The sequence below is a fragment of the Meleagris gallopavo genome, chromosome 33, assembly GCF_905368555.1.
Source record: "Meleagris gallopavo chromosome 33, MGAL_WU_HG_1.1, whole genome shotgun sequence".
Classification (NCBI taxonomy): Eukaryota; Metazoa; Chordata; class Aves; order Galliformes; family Phasianidae; genus Meleagris; species Meleagris gallopavo.
The window spans coordinates 39,979-67,500 of record NC_139437.1 but is presented as its reverse complement, the minus strand read 5'-3'; the positions used below and the strand labels follow the sequence as shown (position 1 = coordinate 67,500).

The 27,522-nt window shown below is 55.9% G+C and overlaps 7 protein-coding genes and 1 pseudogene across 13 annotated transcripts; 6 read left to right on the top strand and 2 right to left on the bottom strand.

The window, feature by feature from the left end:
• The first annotated feature begins 284 nt into the window (after positions 1 to 284).
• Positions 285 to 2,440, top strand: LOC104916708 (free fatty acid receptor 2-like). The gene has a single exon (XM_010727719.2). The coding sequence runs from the start codon at positions 430 to 432 to the stop codon at positions 1,777 to 1,779; it is 1,350 nt and encodes a 449-aa protein (XP_010726021.2). The 5' UTR covers positions 285 to 429; the 3' UTR covers positions 1,780 to 2,440.
• A 1,108-nt stretch (positions 2,441 to 3,548) lies between these two features.
• On the top strand, positions 3,549 to 5,124 carry LOC104909208 (platelet glycoprotein VI-like; annotated as a pseudogene). Its single transcript, XR_014880721.1, has 5 exons — positions 3,549 to 3,788; positions 3,862 to 3,897; positions 4,014 to 4,269; positions 4,350 to 4,660; positions 4,782 to 5,124. The product of XR_014880721.1 is annotated as a platelet glycoprotein VI-like (transcript).
• Positions 5,125 to 6,975: 1,851 nt separating this feature from the next.
• On the top strand, positions 6,976 to 9,269 carry LOC109364845 (uncharacterized). The gene is given in 7 exon segments (XM_085214701.1): positions 6,976 to 7,178; positions 7,252 to 7,287; positions 7,406 to 7,684; positions 8,118 to 8,252; positions 8,482 to 8,519; positions 9,078 to 9,159; positions 9,162 to 9,269. Coding segments are annotated over 7 exon segments (723 nt in total). The 5' UTR covers positions 6,976 to 7,078; the 3' UTR covers positions 9,215 to 9,269.
• Positions 9,270 to 10,215: 946 nt separating this feature from the next.
• On the bottom strand, positions 10,216 to 12,627 carry LOC100541598 (T-cell-interacting, activating receptor on myeloid cells protein 1). Its single transcript, XM_085214705.1, is given in 9 exon segments — positions 10,216 to 10,556; positions 11,006 to 11,043; positions 11,155 to 11,286; positions 11,407 to 11,682; positions 11,685 to 11,714; positions 11,796 to 11,886; positions 11,889 to 12,082; positions 12,200 to 12,235; positions 12,309 to 12,627. Coding segments are annotated over 9 exon segments (966 nt in total). The 5' UTR covers positions 12,340 to 12,627; the 3' UTR covers positions 10,216 to 10,418.
• Positions 12,628 to 13,647: 1,020 nt separating this feature from the next.
• LOC146542067 (free fatty acid receptor 3-like) lies at positions 13,648 to 15,117 on the bottom strand. The gene has a single exon (XM_085214699.1). It carries the CDS (start codon positions 15,074 to 15,076, stop codon positions 14,309 to 14,311), a length of 768 nt encoding a protein of 255 aa, XP_085070825.1. The 5' UTR covers positions 15,077 to 15,117; the 3' UTR covers positions 13,648 to 14,308.
• Positions 15,118 to 15,994: 877 nt separating this feature from the next.
• Positions 15,995 to 18,719, top strand: LOC100541445 (leukocyte immunoglobulin-like receptor subfamily B member 5). Its single transcript, XM_085214700.1, is given in 6 exon segments — positions 15,995 to 16,390; positions 16,393 to 16,662; positions 16,788 to 16,928; positions 17,074 to 17,112; positions 17,859 to 17,968; positions 18,597 to 18,719. Coding segments are annotated over 5 exon segments (729 nt in total). The 5' UTR covers positions 15,995 to 16,122; the 3' UTR covers positions 17,870 to 17,968; positions 18,597 to 18,719.
• On the top strand, positions 17,968 to 21,457 carry LOC100541291 (T-cell-interacting, activating receptor on myeloid cells protein 1). The gene is given in 6 exon segments (XM_031557757.2): positions 17,968 to 18,739; positions 18,813 to 18,848; positions 18,967 to 18,993; positions 18,996 to 19,244; positions 19,325 to 19,633; positions 19,712 to 21,457. Coding segments are annotated over 6 exon segments (852 nt in total). The 5' UTR covers positions 17,968 to 18,708; the 3' UTR covers positions 19,912 to 21,457.
• A 109-nt stretch (positions 21,458 to 21,566) lies between these two features.
• LOC104917196 (osteoclast-associated immunoglobulin-like receptor) lies at positions 21,567 to 26,579 on the top strand. Of its 6 annotated transcripts, none has more exons than XM_085214693.1 (6): positions 21,567 to 22,972; positions 24,884 to 24,919; positions 25,037 to 25,315; positions 25,419 to 25,708; positions 25,826 to 26,085; positions 26,452 to 26,579. In XM_085214693.1, the coding sequence occupies exons 1-5, from the start codon at positions 22,845 to 22,847 to the stop codon at positions 26,011 to 26,013; spliced, it is 921 nt and encodes a 306-aa protein (XP_085070819.1). In that variant the 5' UTR covers positions 21,567 to 22,844; the 3' UTR covers positions 26,014 to 26,085; positions 26,452 to 26,579. The 6 variants fall into 6 exon arrangements, with proteins under 6 accessions (XP_085070819.1, XP_085070822.1, XP_085070820.1 ...); XM_085214694.1 differs by lacking the exon at positions 21,567 to 22,972 and adding an exon at positions 24,667 to 24,810; XM_085214695.1 differs by lacking the exon at positions 21,567 to 22,972 and adding an exon at positions 24,684 to 24,810 and having other exon boundaries at positions 25,397 to 25,708.
• Positions 26,580 to 27,522: the final 943 nt, after the last annotated feature.

The following is a 27,522-nucleotide window of genomic DNA, read 5'->3' as shown; positions in this document are numbered from 1 at the left end:
GATCCCACATCACGCCCCATAACCCCAAATCTTACCCCATGTCCTGTGCTCTCTGTCCTGCTCCATAGCTTTATGTCCCACAGCTCGGGAGCCTTCCTCCTGCCGTGCTCATCCTCATGTCTTTGGGAGTACTAGCACTACATATACCTTCCCACAACCCCATATCACTCCCATAGGCCCATATCTCACCCCACTGCCCCGTATCCTGCCCCGTATCTCCACATCCAACCCCATATCCTCATTTCCTGCCCCATAGTCCTATGAGCCCGTAGCCCCATGACTTGACATATTGCCCCACAGCCCCATTTGTGCCCCACGTCGCTGCCCCATAGCCCCTTGACTCCATAGTCCAACCCATAGCTCTGATATCACCCCTTAGCCCCTCCTATAGCTCCGGTTTGATACCATGTCCCATTCCATAGCATCAGTATGACCCCATATCCTGCCCTACAGCTCTGTGTTCCTCAGCCCTGCAGCCTTCCTCTCGCCATGCTCCTCCTCACCATCCACGCGCTGACCTTCGCTGTGGGTTTTCCTGCCAACGTCATCACCTTCATCATCCTCCTCACCAAAATCCGATGTCACCGTCCTCATCCCCAGCTCACCGCTGCCGACCTCCTCCTCCTCCACCTCACCACCGCCGACCTCCTTGTCCTCCTCTTCCTTGCCTTCAAGATGGCTGAGGTGGCTGCCAACATGTTGTGGCCCTTCCCCAAAGCGCTCTGCCCCATTGCAAACTTCTGCTTCTACTCCAGCATCTACCTCAGCACTCTCTTTATGGCTGCCCTCAGTGTGGAGCGCTACTTTGGGGTCGTGTTCCCACACCGCTACAACCGGCGCCGGAGGTTATGGCGGACGATGGCCGCCAGCGCCGTCCTTTGGGTGGTGGCGTTGTCCCATTGTTCCATCGTCTTTGTGGCGGAGTATTACAGAGAGTTTGGGGTCAATGGGTCTGAGGCTGATGGGGAAGGTGGTTTTGGGTTGTATGAGATCAAGACCTGGGCATCTGGAATGGACAATTCCACTCACGTTGACCCCATTGGGCTGAAGATGGACAACTCCCATTGTTTTGGGGTCAACGGATTCCAGCTTGGGGGATTTGAGTTGACCCAACATAGCGGCATTGACACCGATGTCCCCAACACCTCCACTGCTGACGTCACCGCTCCCAGTGGCACCAGGAATCCCAGTCTCAACATCTACAGCATCTCCAGCCCCAAGACTGACCTCAACATCTCCACCCTCCAATTCTCTGACTGCACAAACACAAACACACCCCACATCCCCACCACCACCCCATGGACCTCTCAGAACACCTCTGAGACTCAACCCCACATGGGCTACCGCTGCTACGATGACTTCTCCCCAACCCAGCTGCGCTTCGTTCTCCCGCTGCGCCTTGTGCTCTTCCTCGTCCTCTTCCTCCTCCCCTTCGCCATCACCGTGTTCTGCTACATCCGCCTCATCCGTGCCCTCCTCACCCGACCCCACATTCCACTGCAGAAGAAGTACCGCACCGTGGGGCTGGCCGTGGCCACCATGGTCATCTTTGGGGTCTGCTTTGGACCCTACAACCTCTCGCATGTGGTGGGCTTTGTGCAGCAGCGCAGCCCCACGTGGAGGCCCTACGCTCTGCTCCTCACCACCCTCAGCCCCGCGCTCGACCCCTTCATCTTCTATTTCTCCTCCAGTGCTGTGCGGAGGGCGGTCAGTGGGGTGGTGGGGGCGGTTCGGGGCACAGTGTGTGGGTTTTGGGGTTGGTGTGGACAAAGGGAGTGAGCCCCAACCAGGAGGAGGTTACGGGTAAATGAGGTTGTGGTGACTGGAGTGGGTTTGATGGGGTGGGAGGTGAGAAATGGGGATGGGGCCGATGTCAATGTGGTCAATGTGGTCCCATGGATGTGTCCAGTGTTTGTGGGCCAACCAACTCCTGGTCAGTGTTGGGTTGTCCCACGGGGTTGGGGTCAACATGGACCCATGGGTGAGGTCAGTGGGGTCACTGAGGTCCCATGGATGCCATCAATGCGGTCAGTGCAGAACCGTGATGTGACTCAATGTTGTCCCCAGTGTCCAATGGGGTTGGGGTCAATGTGAACCAATGGATCGGAGCCAACGTTGCTTTATCCCCAGTGACACCAACTCCTTCAGTGTCCCCCATGTCTGCAATGCCCTCAATATCCGGCAACGCCTCCAGTGTCCCCAGTGTGCCCAACACCCTCAGTGCTCCCCGTGCCCCCACTACTCCCACTGGCCTGACAGCTGGCCATAACTTCAGGGCCATCAGCTCTTCACGGAAACCCCTCAGCACACGGACCCTCTCTCCAGGGAAGGCAGCTGTTCCCACATCAGAGGACATCTGGAGCCTCAAAGCAGAGTCCCAACATCCCACAGACATCAGGAGGTGCCCTGAACCCTTTAGACCTGATCATAGGTGCCATAACCAGGCTGAGATGCTAATTAAAACTACTTCAGCAGCCGTGCGTTTGTCTGTTAGCTCCTGACACCGGTCTGAGTGGTGGGTTCGTGTTGCACCAGAAGGGCTGGCAGGGTGGGAGCGGGACAGTCCTGTGTGGAGGGAATCCCCAAAAGATCTCCTGTGGGGCGTATGTGAAGCCATGGGGAAACGTGTCAGCGAGGGGAAGGGGGTTGGTTGATTTCTGCCATTGCTGCCGTGACCATCCAGCGGAGCTGAGCCTTCTGTGCCACCGCTGGGCTTTGCCATTCAGAAGTGATCACCTCCTGGCTCTGTTCAGCTCGGCAGACTCGGCTCTCTCAGGCTTTTCTGTCTCCGACATCAGAAGAACTCTGGTTTCCAGTCTCACAACTCGTCGGTTGCAAAAGGGGTTGAACTTCTCACTTTCCAATGGCTTCAACTGCAGGCACAGAATTCTGACTTCAAGGCTCCTTGCCAGCAACTTACAACAGAATATATCTATCCAATAACTTACAGAAAGTCCATCACTTCATCCTCCGAGATCCCCCTCTAAATGTTCCTCTTCCTCTTTGCTTTCTGGTTTGCACTACAGCCGCTGCCAGGAAGCATGACTGCATTTTACTGCTCTTCTGTTTCTCTTTTTATTTCTATTCCTCTTCTGCTTCTTCCCCATTGCTGTAAATCTTGTAGGCAATTTCAGCCAGTTGTGACAGAGACATGAAACCCCATCAGCTTTCTGCAGCTGCTTTTAGGTATCAGAGGCCAACTGTCCAGCGCACAGCATGTGAAACTGTTTTATTCTCTTCCCGTCCTGCATCCAAACCAGCCCAGCTCAGGTGCGCTGTTGGTCACACGTCTGTGGGGTCACCCAAAGGTCCCTGCTGCTGCCCCCACAGGATATGGCAGGGGAAAGCAGAGTGGGAACAGAGCGTGGTACCCAAAGTGCGTGGTGACAGCTGGCTGGATGTGCTGGGGACTGCATGTGACATCCCATGTGGGACAAACCATTGGAGCCACGTGTGCTGTGTCTGGCATCCCCTTGGGGACACCACGCAAGGCCATGTGCTGGCAGCGCTTTGCAGGCAGCGTGTGACACTCGAGAGGTGGCAGCGTGTGTGGGACACCCCAACAGGGACTGCAATTGCAGCTGCATGCATGGCAGCCCACGGCAGATCCCCAAAGACACCACGCCTTGGGGACCACAATTGCAACATCAGGAGGTGACGTCATGTCACTTCTTGTCCCCATGGGAAACTGAAAGCATCTCTCCAGCCACTCCCTGTCCCAGCTGCAGTCTCGCTGTCCCCAAGCTGCTCCTGCCTCATGGCACCAATGGCGCTGGCCCTCATCCTGGGTGAGTGACAATGGGGACGTGGTGCCACGGGGGTTGGTGGCCCTGTGTGGGACCAGGACCGTGTCCCTTGCAGGTTGGTGGCTGGTGGCTGCGAGCAGAGCACAGCAACGTGAGTATGGGGACAGGGGGAGAATGGGGAGAGAGGGAGGGCAGCGTGGGCAGGGGGCATCAGAAGGGCAGAGGAGGGTGTGCAGGGACAAGGCTGACTGCTGTCCCCTGTCCCAGTGCCCCCACCCTCCCTGTCGCTGCACCATGGGGGACAATGTCACCCTGAGCTGCCACCTGCCCCAGCGTGGCTGACAGAGTTGAACTCTGCCAGGAAGGATATATGAAATGCTGCAAGGACTTGGACTTGCTTCAGGACACAGCTGAGTTGCTCTTGGTTGACATGTAGGAGGAAGATGCAGTGAAGTACAGCTGTTGATATTTGTGTCATTGTTGGCATCGAAGAAGAGTGACCCCGTGGAGCTGCTGGTGACAGGTGAGGACATTGGGCAAGCAGATGGCCCTGGTCTGTTCCTATAGAGCTGTGTTCCATCACTGTCTCCTCTCTGCACTCAGATCACAGTTATCCCCCACCTGCATTTCCCTGATACCCAAAGAACGTGTGGAGTTGGGGACCAATGTCACCATCCAGTGCTGGAACCAGGAATACAGGGGCACCATCTTCCTGCACAAGGCTGGGCACTCAGCCCCTATCCAGCACCAGGTCCCTGATTTTGGGGGCACGGCCACCTTCACCATCTTTGGGGTGACCCCATCCGACTCTGGCACCTACAGGTGCTCCTACCAGCCCAGGGGCTCCTACCTTCTATTGTCACCCCTTGGGGATAATGTGACACTGGAAGTGAATTCCGAACCTGCTCCCCCAGGTGGGTCTGAGCCCCCATTTCCGTGTCCCTGGTGTCTCTCGTTGCTGGCAGTGTCTCTGCATCCCATCCTCGTGGAGGCGATGGCCGGGGATGGGGACACGCACACTGCTGGGCCCCACAGGTGATGAGAGGAGGTCCCGTGGGAACCTGGTGGTGGCAGTGGTGAGGGGCTGCGCTGCCGCCCTCGTCTTTGGCCTGGGCCTCTACTTTTCCTCGATGCCCGCAGCCTGTGGATACAAAGAGATGACAGCCCTGGTAGGGAAGACAGCTGAATCACTTTGACTCTCAATAGAACGCCTTTAGTTCCCCCGCAAGTATTTTCTGCTTCCTCTCTGATAGCGTATATACCCTCCAGTCTCCCTCACATACCTTTCAATCCCTATACCTCCCTCCAGCTGTGTCCTTCCTCATCTTCCATATTTCATAGGTGGATAAATCCCTTTAACGTTACCCTGCCTTCGCTTCCATGCCCCTCTTGCTCTCTGGTGCCCTCCATCCATCTCCCCTCCCAATTTTAATACAGATGCCCCTCCCCCAGATAGCCATTCAGTTCCAGGACAATGTCAGGCAATCCCTAAACACAACCTACCCCTTGGGTCCCCAGCAAATCCCACTGTGAACTCCAAACCCTGTCCACGTGGACGCCAAGGGACTCCCAGTTTCATATGCCTTACTCTGTCTCTATGTGCAATCCCCAAGCCCATGGAAAAACTAAAATCTACGTGGTGGGAATACCAGATAGAATCCTCCCAGCCTTTCTTGTGCTCTTCCAGCCCTACACACACACAGACCCTACAGGCACCCCCAGAAACTGAGAACATTGAGCCCAGACGGAGCACAGCCAGCACAAAGTCCCAGGGAATCCCCAGACCTCCTGCAGAGCCCCCAAATCCTATGGCCACCCCAAGCCATAGTGGAACACCCAAATGCCATGCATAGGACCCCCCATATCTGACCTATGGAGTCCTCCGGTCTAAGCCTCCCCCGCTCCCCTAGCCCCAAACCCCCTCAGAACTCGTGTCTGGCATCCTCAGACCATAATGAGACCTCCCCAAAATATGCTTAGGATCCACAAAATTAACGATTCCAGCCCACCCTGCTTGGTAGACCCCTGTTTACCAGTCTTAGCCAACAGAATCCCAAACGCTCCCAATCTAACATCCCCAAATCCTCACCAGTGTGCCCCCACACACTCAAAAGTGACAACAAAACCCCAAATCATCGATTCTAACCCCCAAATCCTTCTTTATCATCCTCAAATCCCTTCTCACCCACTGGTTCCCAAAATCTCTCCCAGGTTTTAGCATTGGCTGCACGGCGGTGAGCAGTTGCGCTGAGCATCGCTTGTTTTGTAAATCTGTAAATATTATTACCTGTCATGGGTTTATGATTTCTGGTTATTGGCATTCCGCATCATAACTTCATGTGGTACACTGAGAGTAAAAGAGCTAGTGATCCAGTTGCATGGATCGTGGATAGTTCCACACACCTGGTTCCCCAAAGGGAAGAAGAACTGCACACTACGTACCCCAGAGGACTTTGTGTTGTTCTGTTGTCTGTTTTCCATTCAGAGGGAAAGTTAAAACTGTTGGCAGTTAATGAGCAGTCCTCTCTTTTCCCTTTCTGCTCCTCCCAGCAACGTGTGTGCTCCCCAGCCATCTTGACTTCAGCATTAGAGTAAGAACTTTGGTTTTGGACACACTCTGATTGTAATTGATTTATTAGCTTAAATTTCAGCTATGTTATATTACATTGTGCAACACTGAATTTCTTTGCATTCTGACATCTTTATTTAGTAAATTACCATTTCTCCTCAGATGGTTGCTACCGGTTTTTACCTAGGCCCATCTCCCTACCCATTCCCCATTTCCCCCTTTCCCCTTTCCCAGGGCATGGCTTCACGGGTCCCCCCACCACATCAGTGAAAGAACCAGACAGAACCGGCCTGTGAACCATCCATATGACCATCATCATGATTTCTCTCTTCCTTTTCTACCCTATTAAATTAGTTTTTATTGCAACCAGTGAGTTCTGCATTTTCTTGGTTAGTTCTCACCCAGTGCACCAAGAGGGCGGTCAGTGAGTGAAGGGCTGTGTGGTGCTGAGCTGCTGCCAGCACTGCAGTCCTTGCGGTGCCCAACGTGGGGCCCGAAGGGCGCAGATCCCAGTGCACCAATGAAGCCATGTGTGCTATGTTTGGCGTCCCATGGGGGACAGCAGACGAGGCCACGTGCTGACAGAACTCTGGGGACAGTCTGTGACACTCGAGGGGTGATCGCCTGAGTGGGACACACAAAGAGGGTCTGTGTGCAATGCTGTGTGTGTGTGTCAGCCAACAGGGGACAAAGCGGTGCCACCACAAATGGGGGAAATGTGTCACGAGGTGGAGATAGCACGTCATCCTGTCCCCAAGGGGAAATGAGATTGCCTCTCCGGCCACTCCCTGTCCCCGCTGCAGTCTCGCTGTCCCCAAGCTGCTGCAGCCTCATGGCACCAATGGCGCTGGCCCTCATCCTGGGTGAGTGACAATGGGGACGTGGTGCCACGGGGGTTGGTGGCCCTGTGTGGGACCAGGACCGTGTCCCTTGCAGGTTGGTGGCTGGTGGCAGCGAGCAGAGCACAGCAACGTGAGTATGGGGACAGGGGGAGAGTGGGGCCAGAGGGAGGGGCAGCGTGGTCAGGGGGGCATCAGAGGGGCAGAGGAGGGTGTGCAGGGACAAGGCTGACTGCTGTCCCCTGTCCCAGTGCCCCCACCCTCCCTGTCACTGCATCCCAGCCAGGCGGTGCCCCTGGGGGACACTGTCACCTTAAGGTGCCACCTGCCCCGCGTGCGAGCCTGGGTCCAGCTCTGGTTGAATGGAACTCTGAGATCCGACAAGGAAAAAGACAAGGAGCAGGATACAGCTGAGTTCTCCTTTGCTGTCACAAAGCTGGAAGATGCGGGGACGTATCAGTGTCGGTACCAGGTGTCAGAGCCACTGTGGACATCAAATAAGAGTGAGCCCGTGGAGCTGGTGCTGACAGGTGAGGGCGCTATGGACACCAGCTGGCCCTGAGCTTTTCCCACAAGGCCAAGTCCCATCTCTTCTCCTCCCTGCACACAAACCGCAGCTTCCCCCAACTCAGCATTTCCCTGAGCGCAGGGAACGTGTGGCAATGGGGACGGATGTCACCACCCAGTGCTGGAATGGGGGTTATGGTGGCACATTCCTCCTGCACAGAGTTAAATGCTTGGCCCCCGTCCAGCGTGAGGATCCCACTGGTGGGGCACGGCCACCTTCACCCACTCAGGGTGCCTCTGCCAGCACCAATACATCATCCCACAACCCCAAGGACCACACCTGCACCCCCAGTTAGGTCCGAGGCCCCATTTGCATGTCCCAGTGTCAGCCATGGGTGGAACTGTCCCTGCATCCCTGCCCTGTGATGGGGACACCCAAACACTCGCACCCCACAGGTGCCAAGGGGCGGTCCCATGGGAACCTGGTGGTGGCGGTGGTGAGGGGCTGTGCTGCTGTCTTCGTCTTCAGCCTGGGCCTCTACTTCGTCCTCGATGCCCGCAGCCTCTGGACAAGCAGAGATAGGAGCCCTGGTGAGGAAGGGTTTAAAAGGTTTCCATCCCCTATCGATGCCCTCAAGTGTGCTCTGCCTCCTCTTTCTATCCCTAATTGAATGCCCCAAGTGTCCTCTTCTGTTCCCTACAGATCCACCAAGGTGTTCCCTCTCTGTCCTTTGATCCCTTACAGATCTTTATGCATCCCCCACTTGTATCTTGAGACACCCCGTAACCCCCACCCTTCCCCCTCCCCATTTTGATGCAGGTGTCACCCCTGAAATGCCCAAGTCAGTGCAGTTCCAGGTAAGTGTCTGGGTCAGTGGACCCACTTCAAATCCCAGTTCACCCCTTGGGGCCCACGGGGAACATCACTATGCAGACCCACACCCTTCCCATCAGGCCCACAAACGACCCCCAGCCTCACATGGCTTACTCTGACATTTATGTGCCCCACCTGTATCCAGCTCATGGGAAATCCAAACCTGCATTGCGGGGAACCCTCAGCCCACAAACCTAAGTCCCCAGACCCACAGAAGCCCTCCAAGACTTAATCCCCCCTGAACATATAGGCACATACAACATGAGTAGAGGGACCCTACGTGCATCCACACAGAATCCCCGTGACACATGGGGAACACAAAAAAGGGCCCCTGTATTCCCCCAGTCCCTAAACACCCCAAGACCATAGCTGGGCCTCAAATATCCTCCTTTGTGGACCCCAAATCTCATCACCCTCAGAACTGCAGACTTCTCATGATCACATCCACCTCATACCTACACCTGAGCACCAGAGGCCCACCCTCCACCCACCCATCTTGGGGACCCCCATGGTAGCACCCCACTCTCCTCCTGTTTCTCCAGGTGCCCCCCAGGGACAGCGAGGATCTGACTTACGTCGAGATGCCAGCTGCCATCCCGTGCTCCCAGACTCCCAGTTCCCCAACACCAGCCAACCCCCCGTTATCTACACCACCGTGAACACTGAATTACCGTGCTGACGGGCATCCCCAGGTGCTTCATTTTTGGGGTGTATGGAAGGGGACAGACCTCAAATTCCCTAGCTGGAATTCCCAAACACCAGCTTGGGACTGCCTGGTGTCCTCTTCTTATCCCAGACCAGCTCATCTCCCCTAATCTAACAACCCCAAATTCTCCCTGGTGCATCCCAAATGCTTCCCACTCACACCAAATCCTTTAATGCTCATCTCTTACCCCAAAATCCCGCCTTATCCCCTCAAATACCTTAACACTCTCCAATCCACTTCAAAACACCACCACCAATCCTGAGACACCCTTATCTGTCCCAGTCTATCCCTCTTATGGACATCCCCCAAAATGTCCCTTTCCTCCCCTTCCATCTCCTACTTCATGTCCTGGTTCTATCCTTGCTCTTTGGGTGCTGAGCAATTCCTTTGTGCATCACTTGCTTTGGAAAAATCTATACATCTATATGGTTATCATTACTGTTTTTTCTCTTCTCCTTTTCGGTCTCAGTGAATAGATTTCATCTCCACTGATGAATTCTTCCTTGGTTTCTCCGATTCTTTCCCCGAACTCAGTGGGACGGGGTCAGTGAGAACAAAAGCTGTGTGGTGCTGAGCTGCTGCTGTGTGACAGCACCGCAGTGCACCCTGTGGAGGCCCCAACGCTGCCACCACTCACTGGGGAAACTGTTAGATGAGGAGGTGGCATCATGTCATCAAAATGCATTTTCCCTCCTCGCCACAAATCCTGCCCCAAAACCGTGGTGGGATGGGGGCTGGTTTGGGTTGTGGAGATGGAGATGCGCCGTGGGGAGCACACGATAAGGACACGTGTGTGCTGCGGGGACAGATGTGGTGCAGACACGGGGCACGTGTTGATGGCGTGCATGTGCTGTGCAGGCACACATGGAGTGCAGACACAGGGAGCACATGCTAAGGACACACGTGAGCAGCAGTGTGTCCAGCTGTTTGGCGCACGCACACGGCGTCGCACAGACACACACGGAGGCGCAGAGTTCAGCGTGTCCCACACGTGTGTTTGCACACCTGTTGTGCACACGGGATGGTGCACACACGTTTAATCCACAGCCACGTGTTCACGTGCACAGGTACAGGGATGTAAGTCACAGGTGATGGTGAGCACACGGAGCACAGCGGCACCGCGCACACTTGGTGTGTGCACACGACATCCACGTCTTTGTGCCCGCAGGTGGGGGCATCAGCGGGGTCCCCCAGTGCCCACCTGGGCGTAGATAACGGAGGGCTCAGGGGTGGTAGAAGAGCCGAGGGGGTGGGTGCTGGGGGTCAGAACTTGCAGCTGGGCGTAGGTCAGAGCCTGGCTGTCAGCGGGGGACACCTGGGGACACAGGGACAGCAGTGTGACCATGGGATCCCAACACGCCTGAGGGGATGATGGCATTGTGTAATGTGTGGGGGCTGTGCGAGGGGGGGGTTGGGAGTCTGGGGTGGTGTAGAATTTGGGAAGCTGTGGGTGAGACACTGGGGTTCTCTGTGGTGGTGTTATGGGCATCCCGCTGTGGTTTGGGGCTGCCCATAGGGTCTGAGGGTGTTGAAGGCTTGGAGCATCCCAGGGGGCTTCACTCTGGGGTGTGGGGCATCGCCATGGCGGTGATTTGGATGTCCCCATGGGCTGGATTTGGGGGTGCACACAATGTCATGGGAAGACTTAAAAGCAGGGGTTTTCCTTGGGGTCCCCACAGGCAGGGTTTGGGTTTTCCAAGTGAGGTCCGGGGCAGGGGCAGTGGGGCAGGTTGGGGTTAGGGGTCCCCTGATGTAGACACTGACCTGGAACTGCACGGCCTTGGGGCTTCTGGTAGTGGCACCTGAGTCATAAAGGGAAGGAGATAAGGGTGGGATTATTGAGGTCTCAAACAACACCTGCACAGCTTTGTAGGTAATACATGGGGAATAAAGTCATTTAACTCCTTCCCCACCAGGGCTTCGTATCTGTCGTCTGTGGGCAGCAAGGAGAAAGGAGACAATAACCACAAGGATGAAGGCAATGGCAGCAGCACAGCCCCCCGCCACTGCTGCCACCAGGTTCCCATGGGGCCTTCCATTGTCACCTGGGGGATGTGGGTGTTTGGGTGTCCCATCCCTGGCCACCACCTCAGGGCAGTAGGAGTGCAGTGACACTGTCACGCATGAGTATAAATGGGAGCACAAAATGGGAAGGCCTGACTTACCTGGGCTTACAGGTCTGCTAATTACTTCCAGGGTCACATTATCCCCAAGGGGTGACAATAGAAGGTAGGAGCCTCCAATACAGTAGGAGCACCTGTAGGTGCCAGAGTCGGATGGGGTCACCCCAAAGATGGTGAAGGTGGCCGTGCCCCCAAAATCAGGGACCTGGTGCTGGATAGGGGCTGAATGCCCAGCCTTGTGCAGGAAGATGGTGCCCCCGTACTGGTTCCAGCACTGGATGGTGACATTGGTCCCCAACTCCACACGTTCTTTGGGTACAGGGAAATGCCAGGTGGGGGATAACTGTGATCTGAGTGCAGAGAGGAGACAGTGATGGAACACAGCTCTATAGGAACAGACCAGGGCCATCTGCTTGCCACAATGTCCTCACCTGTCACCAGCAGCTCCACGGGGTCACTCTTCTTCGATGTCCCTGGTGGCTGGAACACCCTGTACTGACACCAATACTTCACTGCATCTTCCATTTCCGTACATTAACCAAGGAGAACTCAGCTGTGTCCTGGAGCACGTCCATGTCCTTGCACATTTCAGTTCCCCTATATCCTTCCTGGCAGAGTTCAACTCGTGCAGCCAGCTGGGGCAGGTGGCAGCGCAGGGTGACAGTGTCCCCCACGGACACCCCCTGGCTGGGGTGCAGCGACAGGGAGGGTGGGGACACTGGGACAGGGGACAGCAGTCAGCCTTGTCCCTGCACACCCTCCTCTGCCCCTCTCATGGCCAGCTGACCACGCTCCCCTCCCTCTCTCCCCATTCTCCCCCTGTCCCCATACTCACGTTGCTGTGCTCTGCTCGCAGCCACCAGCCACCAACCTGCAAGGGACACGGTCCTGGTTCCACACAGGGCCACCAACCCCCGTGGCACCACGTCCCCATTGTCACTCACCCAGGATGAGGGCCAGCGCCATTGGTGCCATGAGGCAGGAGCAGCTTGGGGACAGCGAGACTGCAGCTGGGACAGGGAGTGGCTGGAGAGATGCTTTCAGTTTCCCATGGGGACAAGAAGTGACATGACGTCACCTCCTGATGTTGCAATTGTGGTCCCCAAGGCGTGGTGTCTTTGGGGATCTGCCGTGGGCTGCCACGCATGCAGCTGCAATTGCAGTCCCTGTTGGGGTGTCCCACACACGCTGCCACCTCTCAGCTGTCACACGCTGCCTGCAAAGCGCTGCCAGTGCGTGGTGTCCTCCAAGGGGATGCCAGACACAGCACACGTGGCTCCAATGGTTTGTCCCACGTGGGATGTCACATGCAGTCCCCAGCACATCCAGCCAGCTGTCACCACGCACTTTGGGTACCACGCTCTGTTCCCACTCTGCTTTCCCCTGCCATATCCTGTGGGGGCAGCAGCAGGGACCTTTGGGTGACCCCACAGACGTGTGACCAACAGCACACCTGAGCTGGGCTGGTTTGGATGCAGGACGGGAAGAGAATAAAACAGTTTCGCATGCTGTGCGCTGGACAGTTGGCCTCTGATACCTAAAAGCAGCTGCAGAAAGCTGATGGGGTTTCATGTCTCTGTCACAACTGGCTGAAATTGCCTACAAGTTGTACAGCAATGGGGAAGAAGCAGAAGAGGAATAGAAATAAAAAGAGAAACAGAAGAGCAGGAAAATGCAGTCATGCTTCCTGGCAGCGGCTGTAGTGCAAACCAGAAAGCAAAGAGGAAGAGGAACATTTAGAGGGGGATCTCGGAGGATGAAGTGATGGACTTTCTGTAAGTTATTGGATAGATATATTCTGTTGTAAGTTGCTGGCAAGGAGCCTTGAAGTCAGAATTCTGTGCCTGCAGTTGAAGCCATTGGAAAGTGAGAAGTTCAACCCTTTTTGCAACCGACGAGTTGTGAGACTGGAAACCAGAGTTCTTCTGATGTCGGAGACAGAAAAGCCTGAGAGAGCCGAGTCTGCCGAGCTGAACAGAGCCAGGAGGTGATCACTTCTGAATGGCAAAGCCCAGCGGTGGCACAGAAGGCTCAGCTCCACTGGATGGTCACGGCAGCAATGGCAGAAATCAACCAACCTCCTTCCCCTCGCTGACACGTTTCCCCATGGCTTCACATACGCCCCACAGGAGATCTTTTGGGGATTCCCTCCACACAGGACTGTCCCGCTCCCACCCTGCCAGCCCTTCTGGTGCAACACAAACCCACCACTCAGACCGGTGTCAGGAGCTAACAGACAAACACACGGCTGCTGAAGTAGTTTTAATTAGCATCTCAGCCTGGTTATGGCACCTATGATCAGGTCTAAAGGGTTCAGGGCACCTCCTGATGTCTGTGGGATGTTGGGACTCTGCTTTGAGGCTCCAGATGTCCTCTGATGTGGGAACAGCTGCCTTCCCTGGAGAGAGGGTCCGTGTGCTGAGGGGTTTCCGTGAAGAGCTGATGGCCCTGAAGTTATGGCCAGCTGTCAGGCCAGTGGGAGTAGTGGGGGCACGGGGAGCACTGAGGGTGTTGGGCACACTGGGGACACTGGAGGCGTTGCTGGATATTGAGGGCATTGCAGACATGGGGGACACTGAAGGAGTTGGTGTCACTGGGGATAAAGCAACGTTGGCTCCGATCCATTGGTTCACATTGACCCCAACCCCATTGGACACTGGGGACAACATTGAGTCACATCACGGTTCTGCACTGACCGCATTGATCGCATCCATGGGACCTCAGTGACCCCACTGACCTCACCCATGGGTCCATGTTGACCCCAACCCCGTGGGACAACCCAACACTGACCAAGAGTTGGTTGGCCCACAAACACTGGACACATCCATGGGACCACTTTGACCACACAGACATCGGCCCCATCCCCATTTCTCACCTCCCACCCCATCAAACCCACTCCAGTCACCACAACCTCATTTACCCGTAACCTCCTCCTGGTTGGGGCTCACTCCCTTTGTCCACACCAACCCCAAAACCCACACACTGTGCCCCGAACCGCCCCCACCACCCCACTGACCGCCCTCCGCACAGCACTGGAGGAGAAATAGAAGATGAAGGGGTCGAGCGCGGGGCTGAGGGTGGTGAGGAGCAGAGCGTAGGGCCTCCACGTGGGGCTGCGCTGCTGCACAAAGCCCACCACATGCGAGAGGTTGTAGGGTCCAAAGCAGACCCCAAAGATGACCATGGTGGCCACGGCCAGCCCCACGGTGCGGTACTTCTTCTGCAGAGGGATGTGGGGTCGAGTGAGGAGGGCACGGATGAGGCGGATGTAGCAGAACACGGTGATGGCAAAGGGGAGGAGGAAGAGGACGAGGAAGAGCTCGAGGCGCAGCGGGAGAACGAAGCGCAGCTGGGTTGGGGAGAAGTCATCGTAGCACCGGTAGCCCATATGGGGTTGAGTCTCAGAGGTGTTCTGAGAGGTCCATGGGGTGGTGGTGGGGATGTGGGGTGTGTTTGTGTTTGTGCAGTCAGAGAATTGGAGGGTGGAGATGTTGAGGTCAGTCTTGGGGCTGGAGATGCTGCAGATGTTGAGACTGGGATTCCTGGTGCCACTGGGAGTGGTGACGTCAGCAGTGGTGGTGTTGGGGACATCGGTGTCAATGCCGTTATGTTGGGTCAACTCAAATCCCCCAAGCTGGAATCCGTTGACCCCAAAACAACGGGAGTTGTCCATCTTCAGCCCAATGGGTTCAACGTGAGTGGAATTGTCCATTCCAGATGCCCAGCTCTTGATCTCATACAACCCAAAACCACCTTCCCCATCAGCCTCAGACCCATAACCCTAACACTAACCCTAAGCCTAAATCAAACCCTATCCTTACGGAAACACTAGTTCTATTCCTATCCTAATCCTACCACAACCCTAACCCTACCCCTAATCTTTGTAGTGAGTCTTTGTAGTGTGCCCCATGTCTGTGGGGTGTCACTGTGTCCCCAAAGGTCCCCGATGCTGTCCCCAGTGGGGATGGCAGAGGAAAGCACAGTGGGGACACAGTGTGGTACCCAAAGTGCGTGGTGACAGCTGGCTGGACGTGTTGGTGACCTTGTGTGACATCCCATGGGAGCCATGTGCTGTGTTTGGCATCCTATGGGGGACAACGTGCAGGGCCACATGCTGGCAGAACTTTTGGGACAGTGTGTGACACCCGAGTGATGACAAACTGCAAAGGACAAACCAACAGGGACTACTTGCACAGCTCCATGTGTGCGACATTACTGGGGGCCCCAAAGTGCCACTTCCCATTTGGGCAGTGATTGCCACATCAGGAGGTGACATCACACCATCCTGTCCCAAAAGGGGAACTGACAGCAGCTCAATGCCACTCCCTTTCCCCACTGCAGTCTCGCTGTCCCCAAGCTGCTCCTGCCTCATGGCACCAATGGCGCTGGCCCTCATTGTAGGTGAGTGACAATGGGGACGTGGTGCCACGGGGGTTGGTGGCCCTGTGTGGGACCAGGACCGTGTCCCTTGCAGGTTGGTGGCTGGAGGCAGCGAGCAGAGCACAGCAACGTGAGTATGAGGATGGGGAGGAGAATGGGGAGAGAGGGAGGGGAGGGTAATCAGGGGGCCATCAGAAGGGCAGAGGAGGGTGTGCAGGGACAAGGCTGACTGCTGTCCCCTGTCCCAGTGCCCCCACCCTCCCTGTCGCTGCACCCCAGTCAGGGGTGTCCCTGGGGGACACTGTCACCCTGCAGTGCCACCTGCCCCAGCTGGCTACCAGGGTCTGGCTCTGCCAGGATCAGCGTCTGACTTCCTGCATGGTCAAGTATGAGATGCAGATTGTGGTTGACTTTTACATCACCACAAATTGGGAACATGCAGGGACGTACCGGTGCCAGTATCAGGTGCTGAAGGAGTTGAAGACGTCAGAGAAGAGTGACCCTGAGCATTTGGTGCTGACAGTTGAGTACAGTGGGGACAGCGGGTGGCTCTGTGCTGTGTCCACATGGCTGCGTCCCACCACTGTCCCATTCATGAACACAGATCACAGCTTCCCCCCACCCAGCATTTCCCTGAGCCCCGGGGACACGTGGGGATGAGGACCAACATCACCATCCGCTGCTGGAACAAGGATTATGGGGCCACTTTCCTCCTGCACAAGGATGGGCACTCGGCCCCTCTCCAGCACAGGGACCCGGATGATGGGAGCACAGCCACCTTCACCCTCTTTCGGGTGACCCCAGCTGATTCCGGCACCTACAGGTGCTCCTACCTCATCAAGGGCTACTTCCCCTTACTGTCCTCACCCCGTGGGGACAACGTGACAGTGGATGTGACACCCACACCTGCCCACCCAGGTACGTCCATGTCCCCCATTTACACGTCCCCAATATCACCCATGGGTGGCAGTGACACTGTATCCCCTCCCCATGGGGATGATTTCTTGGGATGGAGACACCCAGATTACACCTGGACCCCACAGGTGCTGAGGTGCAGTCGGACAGGAACCCGGTGGTGGCAGTGGTGGGGGGCTGTGCTGCTGCCCTTGTCTTCATCCTCATCCCAATCGTCTTCTTCCTCCTCACTGCCCGCAGATGCCAGATGTGGAGAGATGAGAGCCATGGTGGGAAACGGGTTACGTTTCTTCCATCTCTTATAGATTCCACCTACTGTCTTCTGCTTCCCCATCCATCCCCGATACAAACCCCAAATGTTCCTCGGTGCCCCCCCATAGAACTCAGATTTATCCCCTCCACTGTTTGATGCAGGTGCACCCCCCCAGAAGGCCAGAGGCCGAGCAGCTCCAGGTGAGTGTCTGTGTCAGCCAACCCCAAAAGCCAATCTGCCCTTGAGCCCCCAGACTCAACTCGGGAACCCCAGTCCCTGCCCATGGGGAATCTGCAAGACCCCCAGCCCCATATGCCTTGGTCCAACTTTATGTGCACCCCCAAATTCAGCCCATGGAAAACATCCAATGGGTACCAAGGGGGCTCCCTAAGACCCACATTTAAATTCCCAGACACCCTGGTGCCCACCAAGCCCTAAACAACCTCCAGACCCCACAGGCACCCTCAAACTGAGTAATGAAGCCCCCAACACCCCCACGTTCTCCAGAGTCTGACCCCTGGAGACCCCAAATCTCAGCCCCAAACCCACCCATGCTTGTGTTCGTGTGAATTACTTGTGTGTCCAGCATCACATGTGCTCAATATATAAACGGGGAAGGGGAAGGGGAAGGGAGGAAAGGGAAGTTTTAAGCAGGTATGTTTATTCAGCACTGCAGACATATGCTGGATGCAGGGGTGCAGCCCCTCCCAACCTGCCCAACGTAAGCACGTAAGCTTCTATATCTATTAAATGAACACATGCACATTCATAGTATTTCCAAGGAAAGGGGTGGTTATTGCAGTTGCCTCAAGGTATTCATGACAATATTCCACACCCATTCTGCGCCCTCAGCTCCACCCCTAATTAATGCTTCTACACGTGTGTGGTGCCTCCTGGTGGTCATCCTGGTGCTCATGGGGATGACGGTGGTCTGTCTTCCTTGCAGTGTGCTTCTGACCCCGGTGTAGTTTGAGGAAGTATTCCGACTTCAACTCGTTCACTTTCTAGGATGTGGCTCCTTGCACCAATCAGCAGGCTCCTTGGGTTACGCTTGAGGTACCCCACATCTTTCCCATTGTTTCTGCTCAACTTTTATAATATAACAAATCAGCCCTTTCCTCACCCTTGCTCCTCATCCTCCCTAAGCCCAGTGCCAGCACCACCTGTTCAGGACACTCCCCACGCACACTCGCTCTCAGGTTCTCTCACACCCTGCCAGATTCTCCCTGCAGCTTGGCCAGCTCGGTGCTGCTGTACGGGGTCTCTTTGTGATCATCCCGGTGGGTCCTTCATCCTCGTGTTGGTGTTCAGAGGTAATGAGATGGAGAAGGCGAGGGGCAGCTTTATCCTCATCTCGTGATGCTGATTCCTCACAACTCCCTCTCGTTCCCACCCTGGGCTGCTGCACTCCTTCACCACATCCACCCCTCCAAGTCACCAACTGCTGTCTGTATTTGACGCTCTCTCACAGGAGCATCATGCAGACGGTTCTGCAAACTGTGCTGAGCTATCACTGCTTGCAACCACTGCTTTCCCTTGACTTATAGCTGAGATTGCAAACTCCTTATCACCTCTCTTGGTGACTCAGTTCCTCCTTCCCTTCGGCCCACAACACATCAACTTTTCTGCGTTGCTATCAGAGCAGCATCGAAAGCTCCACAAACAACACCCTCTGCTTCACCAGCTCTACATCCATGTTCTGTTGCCAAGTCCTGTATCCGTGGATCTAGCAAGGGGATCTCCGGCCACTCCCTGTCCCCACTGCAGTCTCGCTGTCCCCAAGCTGCTGCAGCCTCATGGCACCAATGGCGCTGGCCCTCATCCTGGGTGAGTGACAATGGGGACGTGGTGCCACGGGGGTTGGTGGCCCTGTGTGGGACCAGGACCGTGTCCCTTGCAGGTTGGTGGCTGGTGGCTGCGAGCAGGGCACTGCAACGTGAGTATGGGGACAGGGGGAGAATGGGGAGGGAGGGAGGGGAGCGTGGTCAGCTGGCCATCAGAAGGGGCACAGAAGGATGTGCAAGGACAAGGCTGACTGCTGTCCCCTGTCCCAGTGCCCCGACCTTCCCTGTCACTGCACCCAGCCAGGGGATAGAAGTGGGGGACAACGTCACCCTGCGCTGCCACCTGCCCCGGCCAGCTGCCTGGGTCCAGCTCTGCCAGGAAGGAGGTTTCACCCCCTGCATGAAGAAGTACGACGTTCAGGACATGGCCGTGTTCTCCTTTGCTGTCACAAAGTGGGTGCACACAGGGACGTATCGGTGCCAGTACCGGGCGTCTGAGCCAGCAGAGACGTCAGAGAAGAGTGACCCTGTGGAGCTGGTGGTTACAGGTGAGTGCACTGGGGTCCGAGGGATTCCTGAGCTGTCCTCATAGGCCCAAGTCCCATCCATTTTCTCTCCCATCATGCAGATCACTGCTTCTCCCCACCTGGCATTTCCGTGAGCCCCACGGGACGTGTGGGGATGGGGGCCAACATCACCATCCGATGCAGGAACTCGTACCAAGGGGCCACCTTCCTGCACAAAGACGGGCACTCGGCCCCTATCCAGCAGCAGGACCCTGATGGTGGGGGCACGGCCACCTTCACCCTCTTTGGGGTGACTCCAGCTGACACCGGCACCTATAGGTGCTCCTACCACCCCAAGGGCTACCCCTTTCTGTCCTCCCCCCTTGGGGAAAGTGTGACACTGGAGGTGACACCCACACCTGCACTCCCAGGTAGGTCCGAGATCCACAATTGGGTGTCCCCGGCTTCATCCACGCTTGACAGTGTCCCTGCATCCTCTTCCTATGCAGGTGGTGGCTGGAGCTGGGAACACCCAAACAGCCAGACCACACAGCACCCAATGGGAGAGTCCCATGGGAACCTGGTGCTGGCGGTCTTGAGGGTCTGTGCTGCTGCCCTCGTCTTCAGCCTCGGCGTCTTCTTTGTCCTCAGTGCCCGTAACCTCTGGGTACGGAGAGATGGGAGCCCTGCAGGGGAAAAAGTGAAATAGATTTCATCTCTGATTCTGATCCCAAATGCCTCCTGCCTGTGCTTTGATCCCATATACATATCCTCAAGTCTCCTCCACCTTCTCTTCTACCCTCTATAAATCCCCATTACTCTCCTCTGCTGTCGGTTCCATCTTCTATCCATCCCCACTCCACCTACCTCGGGACACCCCAGTAACTCCCACCCAGCTCCACTCTCCATTTGGAGGCAGGTGCCTACTCTCATATCCCCAAGGCCATGCAGTTGCAGGTCAGCGTCTGGGACCAGGGACCCTCCATCCCAAACTCCCCCCTCAAATCCCATACCAGAACCTTATTACCTGCCCATGTGAACCCTAACGGACCCACAGTTCATGTGGTTACCCTGACATTATGTGCACCTCCCAGTAAGAATCGAGATTTATGGAACCCCAAATCTACATCATGGGGACCCACAAATGCTAATATTCACTCCAAAGATCCCAAGGAGACACCAAACCTAGCAATGGCACTCCCAAACTACATCTGTAGAGAACCCCAGATTCTGATCCATGCCAAATGCAATCTATGCTACCCACAGCACTCCCAACCCTGCATCCTGAGCACCTCCAGACAGACTAAAGGGACTGCCAAAAAACCACCCATGCAGATCCCCATTTGATGAACCCCAAATATACATACACCAAACCCCCTGAACTCATCTTTTAGGACACAAACGCAAACTTTATGCGCATTACGTTTCCCCACCTCAACCAGATTGAGGACCCCCATGGTGGCTCCCCACTCTTCCTTTTGTAGCTCAGATGCCCCTCAGCCACAGGAAGGGTCTGACATATATTGAGCTGTGACCTCCAAACCCCATTGTCTGCATTGAGATGGGTGCTGGAGAACTCTGCTGATGCCTCCCACAGTGCCTCGTTGTTACGGTGCACTGAGGGGAACATTTCCTGCTAGGGGCTCTATGGAGCTCTGTTCACCCTGCAGACTCCCCAAATCCCCAAATTCTATCGCTCTCCAATTCTCACTGGTGCACCACAAATACTTCCCAATCACTCAAAATCCCCATTTGCTCATCCCTTGCCTCAACCCCCTCCTGATCTCCCCCAGATATTCCAACACACACTGGCACCCCACATTCTCACTGGTGAATCCCAAATTCCTTCCCAATCCCGCCAAGTCCTCATCTCTAACCTCATAATCCTTCCTTATCCCCCCTCCAGTAACTTAACATTTTATCAGATCCCCAAATCCACCTCAAAACCCCACCACCATTCCTTTAGAAACCCAGATTCTTCCCAGTCCACTCCTCAACCCCACCACCAGCCTTGTGAGACCTTCACAACTGTGCCCATCCAGCCCTTCTATATACATCCCCATAGTTTCCCCTCCCCCACGTTCCATCCCCTATACATCACCAGTAGCCCCTCCAAGTGCCCCCAGCTTCCCCTGCTGTCCTGGTTTGAGTGTAGGATGGTGGCTGATGAGCAATTGTAACATTTCCGTGCTTAATATTATCACTGCTGTTATTTCTGTCTCGCTTTTTGGCCTAGTAAATCACTTTTATCTCCATCTCTTGAGTTATCATTTGTTCCTCTGACTTCCAATATCCATTCCCTATTAGCAGCGTTGCCCCATAGGGCTCCAGCCCTCTGGTCATCTTGGTGGCCCTCCTCTGGACGTGCTCCTGCAGCGCAATGTCCTTCTGGTGTTGGGGAGCCCAAATTGGAGGCAGTATTCCAGGTGGGGTCCAGGAGAGCAGAGCAGAGGGGCAGAATCACCTCCCTCGACCTGCTGGTCACGCTGCTCTCGGTGCAGCCCAATGTGCCGCCCTCTGAGTCAGAGACCACAGAGAGCTTTGCTCTCCTTCCATAGTCAGCAGGACACCCAGACAGCAATAACTTTGCTCCTCATCCTCACTAAGCCCAGTGCCAGCGCCACTGCCTCAGGAGACTCTCCACACACATTTGGAATCAGTTTCTCTAGCGAGATTCCTTCCAGCTCGATGGCAAGGAGGTCTGTTTTGTGGTCATCCCCAGGCGTTGCCCATCCTCCTTTTGATGTTCTGTTTTAATGAAAGGCTGAATGGGGCGTTTGAGGGGCGGCTTTATCATCACGTCTTGATTTTCTATCTCCCATTTCCTGCCATGGGCAGTAGCAGACCACTTCCTAGCTCCTGTTCCATCGCTGGGCTGACACACTCAGCCACCACATCCTCCCCCTCCAGGTCAGCAGCTGCTATCTGTGATTGATGATCTCTCACAGAAGCCTCACGCAGATGGTTCTGCCAACTGTGCTGTGTCTGCCTGCAAGCACACCTTTGGCTCGACTTGCAGTTCAGCTTGCAAACTCCTTATCAGCTCTCTTAATGACACAGCGAGGGTCTGACATATGTTCAGCTGCAAGCTGCAAACCTTCCGCCCCAGACCCATGGTGCCTCCAGTGCCTCCCAGCACCTCTTTGTCTGCTCCAGGGTGAGCTCTTGAGGAACCCCGCTGATGGCCCCTTCCGCCACCACTGCCTCGTTGTTATGGTACAGAATTGAATGACCCCAAATCCCCTTCTTGGGACTCCCTGATGTTCTGTTCCAACACCCATTCCCCATATTCTCTCAAATCCAATACCCTTAAATCCCCACTGCTGTACTCCGAACACTTCCCAGTCCAACCAATTTGCGGAATGCTCCTCTGCAACACCCAAACCCTTCCCTATGCCACTCCAGCACCTTAACATCCTCCGTGAACACCAAATCCCAAAGTCTGCCCCTTTATTTATTACATCCCCATTAGATACCCACAGACTGTTTGGCATCCCATGGCATCCCATGCGAGGACACACACTGGCAGCCTTTTTGTGACAGCGTGAGACACGGGAGGAGTGACAGCGTGTGTGGGGCATCCCAACGGTTTCCATCTGGGCCACCACAACATGGGAACCACAAAAACCACACAAGGAGGTGATGTCATGGCATCCTGTCCCAAGGGGAAAAGAAAGTGTATATCCTGACACTCCCTGCCCCAGCTGCAGTCTCGCTGTCCCCAAGCTGCTGCAGCCTCATGGCACCAATGGCGCTGGCCCTCATCCTGGGTGAGTGACAATGGGGACATGGTGCCACGGGGGTTGGTGGCCCTGTGTGAGACCAGGACCGTGTCCCTTGCAGGTTGGTGGCTGGTGGCAACGAGCAGAGCACAGCATGGTGAGTAAGAGGACAGGAGGAGAATGAAGAGAGAGAAGAAAAAGGCAGAAGGGTTGAGGAAAATCAGTGAGATTGAGATATCAGATATTATCGGATATTATGATCTGCGCCGGCGTGAGAACAACCCTCCTGCACCCCCTTCCCAGGGGCTCATAAGCAGAACTCTGAGAGTGGTAGAGAGAGATCCGGAGCCGGAGACTGCAGTGAGCAGTGCTGACAGAGGCAAGGATGGCTCTGTTTCTCAGCTTCTCGCTCTGTGCCGCCAGCGAGGGGCTGGGGGCACCAGGAGCTGGGAGGGGACAGAACCGGGACAGCTGACCTGCAGTGCCAAAGGGATCTCCCCCACCATATGGCATCAGGTGAGCTCTGAGGAGCTTCCTGGCAGAGAGAAACCACTGCTGGAGGCGGTGTGCGGTGAGCAGTTGCGTTGTGCATCACCGGTTTCTATCTATTCAGATCTCTATAATTAAATCACCGTTATTTCTCTCTTCCCTTTTTGTCTTCTCTGTGTGTTTCTGGTTTCATTTGTGGTGAAAACCCGATTCAGAAACAGCCCTGAGCTGTGCCCTGAGGCAGGATGGCTGTGGGCAGCACGGTGTGTGGGAGGTCACGGGCGGTGTCGCTCACCATTGTCCCCAACACGTGCGCTGCCGTGGCACCAATCAGCCCAGCGGGCACAAAGGGATGCTGGGGAGCAGCTCTGGGACTGCAGCACTGCCAGACTTGGCAGCTTTGGGATGGGCACACTCACAGAGCGAGGACACCCACCCCCCTTTGGCTGAACCAACGCTGCCATCCACAGCGCTCATCCCTTCCTCTGCCCGTCTCTCTCTTTCCCTTCCCTGCACTCCACCTCCTTCTCTTCTCTTCCCTTTCCTCTCCTGAAGCTCCTCAGCACTGCAAGGCTTATTTCCATTTCTTCTCGTCGCATCGCTCAGCTGCACCGAGAGATGTAACGGTCAGAGTGCCAATGCCTCCATAGCAATCAGAGCGCAGAGATTCTCCTTCGGATCGCTGATTGCATTTGGACCTTCAGTGCCAGTTTCACCCTCATGGGTTCCCGTGGGAAACCCCGACTCTGCGCTGAGTCACGCTCATTCATCTCAGGGCACCTGTGGTCCCAGAGCCCATCGCTGCTGTTGGAGAAAGCAGCAGAGAAGGCACCAAACCTCTCTGCTTCATCTCTGCCCCAGTTTGGAAGCTGTCCATTCTCACCCAGTCATGAACCGATGGTCTCGCTGCTCCTACCTTTGTTGTTCATCCATTTCAAAACCCCTCTCTGTTGTCCCCCTCAGCCTCATGCAGCTTCACCCCGCACCGAGCTTTGCCCACACAAACTCTGCGCAGTGAGGACAGAGTGCGGTACCCAAAGCATGTGGTGACAGCTGGCTGGACGTGTTGGAGAGCACAAGTCAAGGGAGACAGCCCACTGGTGTCATGTGGCGGTGGAAGTTGGAGGACGCTGTGTGACATCCCAGGGTTGACTGTTTGTGTGGGGCACCCCAACGGAACCTTCTGTGCTGCTGTGCGTGAGCCAACCCATCAGGTTCAAAACATTGCCACTCCTTGGGGACTAAATTTGTCACGTCAGGAGGTGACGTTGCAACATCCTGATGAAAAAGGGGAAGTGAGAGATGCTTTCTCTCACCACTCCCTGTCCCCACTGCAGCCTCACTGTCCCCAAGCTGCTGCAGCCTCATGGCACCAATGGCGCTGGCCCTCATCCTGGGTGAGTGACAATGGGGACGTGGTGCCACGGGGGTTGGTGGCCCTGTGTGGGACCAGGACCGTGTCCCTTGCAGGTTGGTGGCTGGTGGCAGCGAGCAGGGCACAGCAAGGTAAGTACAGGGAGAAGGGGAGAACGGATGGAGAGGGAGGGGAGCGTGGTCAGCTGGCCATCAGAAGGGCAGAGGAGGGTGTGCAGGGACAAGGCTGACTGCTGTCCCCTGTCCCAGTGTCCCCACCCTCCCTGTCGCTGCACCCCAGCCAGGGGGTGTCCCTGGGAGACAATGTCACCCTGCGGTGCCACCTGCCCCGTCCAGCTACCTGGGTCTGGCTGTGCAAAGAAAGATATTGGACATACAGCCATTACAAGTACGTGGAGGAGGACACTGCAGAGTTCTCCTTCTTGAGCACAAATCGGGAGCACGCAGGTACATATCAGTGTCAGTACCTGGTGTCTTGGTCAGGAATGCCATCCGAGAAGAGCGATCCGGTGGAGCTGGTGCTGACAGGTGAGGGCACTGGGGACAGCAGATGGCACTGGGTGCTCCCAACAGCACCGTGTCCCACTGCTGTACCCTCCGTTCATGCAGATCGCGGTTTGCCCCCTCCCAGCATTTCCCTGAGCCCTGAGGAACGTGTGGAGATAGGGACCAATGTCACCATCCAGTGCTGGAACAAGGACTACGGGGCCACCTTCCTCCTGCACAAGGACGGCTGCTCAGCCCCCATCCAGCGCCAGCACCTCCATGCGGTGGGCACAGCCACCTTCACCATCTTTGGGGTGACCCCGGCTGACAGCGGCACCTACAGGTGCTCCTACCGCCCCTGGGCTTACCCCTTTGTGTCCTCACCCCTTGGCAATAACGTGACTCTGGAGGTGACTCCCACACCTGCACCCCCAGGTGGGTCTCAACCCCACTTGGGTACCCCTGGTGCCGCCCAGGAGTGGCTGCGTCACCTCCTGTCCCTGTAGAGGTGGTGGCTGGGGATGTGATAACCCAAACACCCGGACCACACAGGTGCTGCAGACAGTTCCCATGGGAACCCGGTGCTGGCAGTGGCTGGGGGCTGCACTGCTGCCTTTGTCTTCATCCTCATCCTCGTCGTCCTCTTCCTCCTTGCTGCCCGCAGACGTCGGATACGGAGAGATGAGAGCCCTGGTGGGGAAGGGTGTAAACGTCTGTATTTCTCGGTAGATCCCCTCTAAGGCTCCTCAGCCCCCCGTAGCCCCACCCCATTCCCCTTCCCTGCAGAAAAGCCTGAGGACATGGAGTTCCAGGTAAGCGTCTGGGTCAGGGGACCCCAAACCCCAGCCTGACCCTTGGAACACCTCCTGATCCCATTTAGAGCCCCAACCCCTGTCCATGGGGACCCCAGGGGATCCACAGCCTCATACGGTTTGCCTCAATGTGAAGCACATCCCCCCAAACCCAGACCATGAGGAACTCCACATCCGCACTGTGGAGACACCCAAATCTGAGCCCTCAGATGCCCCTGGCCCCTCCAAAACTTAAATACCCCTCAGACCCCGTGGGGCACTTTCACACCCTGTAGGAAGAACCCCAAACATCACTTGTGGGGCGTTTCTCCAGGAGCCAACTGGGGACCCCCATGGTGAAACTCTGCCTTCCCACTGTGTCCCCAGGTGCCTTCCAGTGACAGCGAGGGTCTGACCTACATGGAGCTGCAAGCTGTGACCCCCAGCACTCAGCCCCCCAACCCCCCCGCTGACCCCCAGCCCTCTGTTATCTACGCCCAGGTAGCAGTTGGGAAGCATCACTGATGCCTCCATACGTGTGCACAAACACGTGTGTGTCGTGTGCACACGTGTACCTCCAGCGTGCACAGTGCAGTGAGTCGTGTGCGCTCACTGTCACGTGTGCACTGCATGCATGTGTCACTGCATGTGTTCATATGTGTTACATGTGTGCACTGTCACACGTGCACAGCAGCTGTACACAGATGTGCACTCCATGATTAACTCCGTTCCTTTGTGCCTGTGCAACATCACACGTGTACACCAGTAGATGTGCACAACACGGCACATGCGTGTCCTTAGCATGTTTTCTGAGACTGGTAAAGAATGCACGAGGTGACCAACGGCACTTTGTGGATTGGACAGTTTTTCATTCCCAAGCGGTGCTTTGAAGAAAAGCTCTCAGTAAATGGATGTGTATTCCTGCTCTGAGCCTTGGCTGACTCCATCGCGGTGGGCGTCCCTGCTGGCTGGGAGAGCTGCGACTCAGGAGGCAGAGAAAGGTTCACCTCCCTCCACACCCACCGAGAGGGACGGTGCACACGTGCTCCCCGTGCCTGCGCTCTCCGTGGCCTCACTGTGTCCGTGTGTCCTTACCATGTGCCCCACGTCAGCGCCACATCTGTCCCTACAGCACTCACACGTCCCCTTCCTGTGTGCGCATCTCCAGCTCCACATCCCAAACCAGCACCCGGCCCACCGTGGTTCAGGGGCAGAATTCCCATTTCTGGAGGGTTTTATCCCACTTTCCTGGAGGAGAATTCTGATTCTGAACCAGCCCTTGGGCACAGGATTGTGCTGACAGTGATGCTGCAAATCCTTGATAATTTCACAGCACCCAGCACTGACGTCAGGGCTGAAGGACAGAGACACAGCTGTGAGGTCATCCCAATCATGTTTGCTGTTTTGTTTTTAATTACCACCAAGGTTCTTTCTGTGTCAGGACACAGCTTGCCTGAC

What these genes read in the sequence shown, in the direction of transcription:
- LOC104916708 (XM_010727719.2), top strand. Translation starts at nt 430, where the DNA reads ATGACCCCATATCCTGCCCTACAGCTCTGTGTTCCTCAGCCCTGCAGC.
- LOC146542067 (XM_085214699.1), bottom strand. Translation starts at nt 15,076, where the DNA reads ATGGACAATTCCACTCACGTTGAACCCATTGGGCTGAAGATGGACAAC.
- LOC104917196 (XM_085214691.1), top strand. Translation starts at nt 24,780, where the DNA reads ATGGCACCAATGGCGCTGGCCCTCATCCTGG. An exon ending in AGCGAGCAGGGCACAGCAAG is followed by an intron (nt 24,920 to 25,036) that starts GTAAGTACAGGG and finishes CCCCTGTCCCAG; the next exon opens with TGTCCCCACCCTCCCTGTCG. An exon ending in TCCCACACCTGCACCCCCAG is followed by an intron (nt 25,709 to 25,825) that starts GTGGGTCTCAAC and finishes CGGACCACACAG; the next exon opens with GTGCTGCAGACAGTTCCCAT.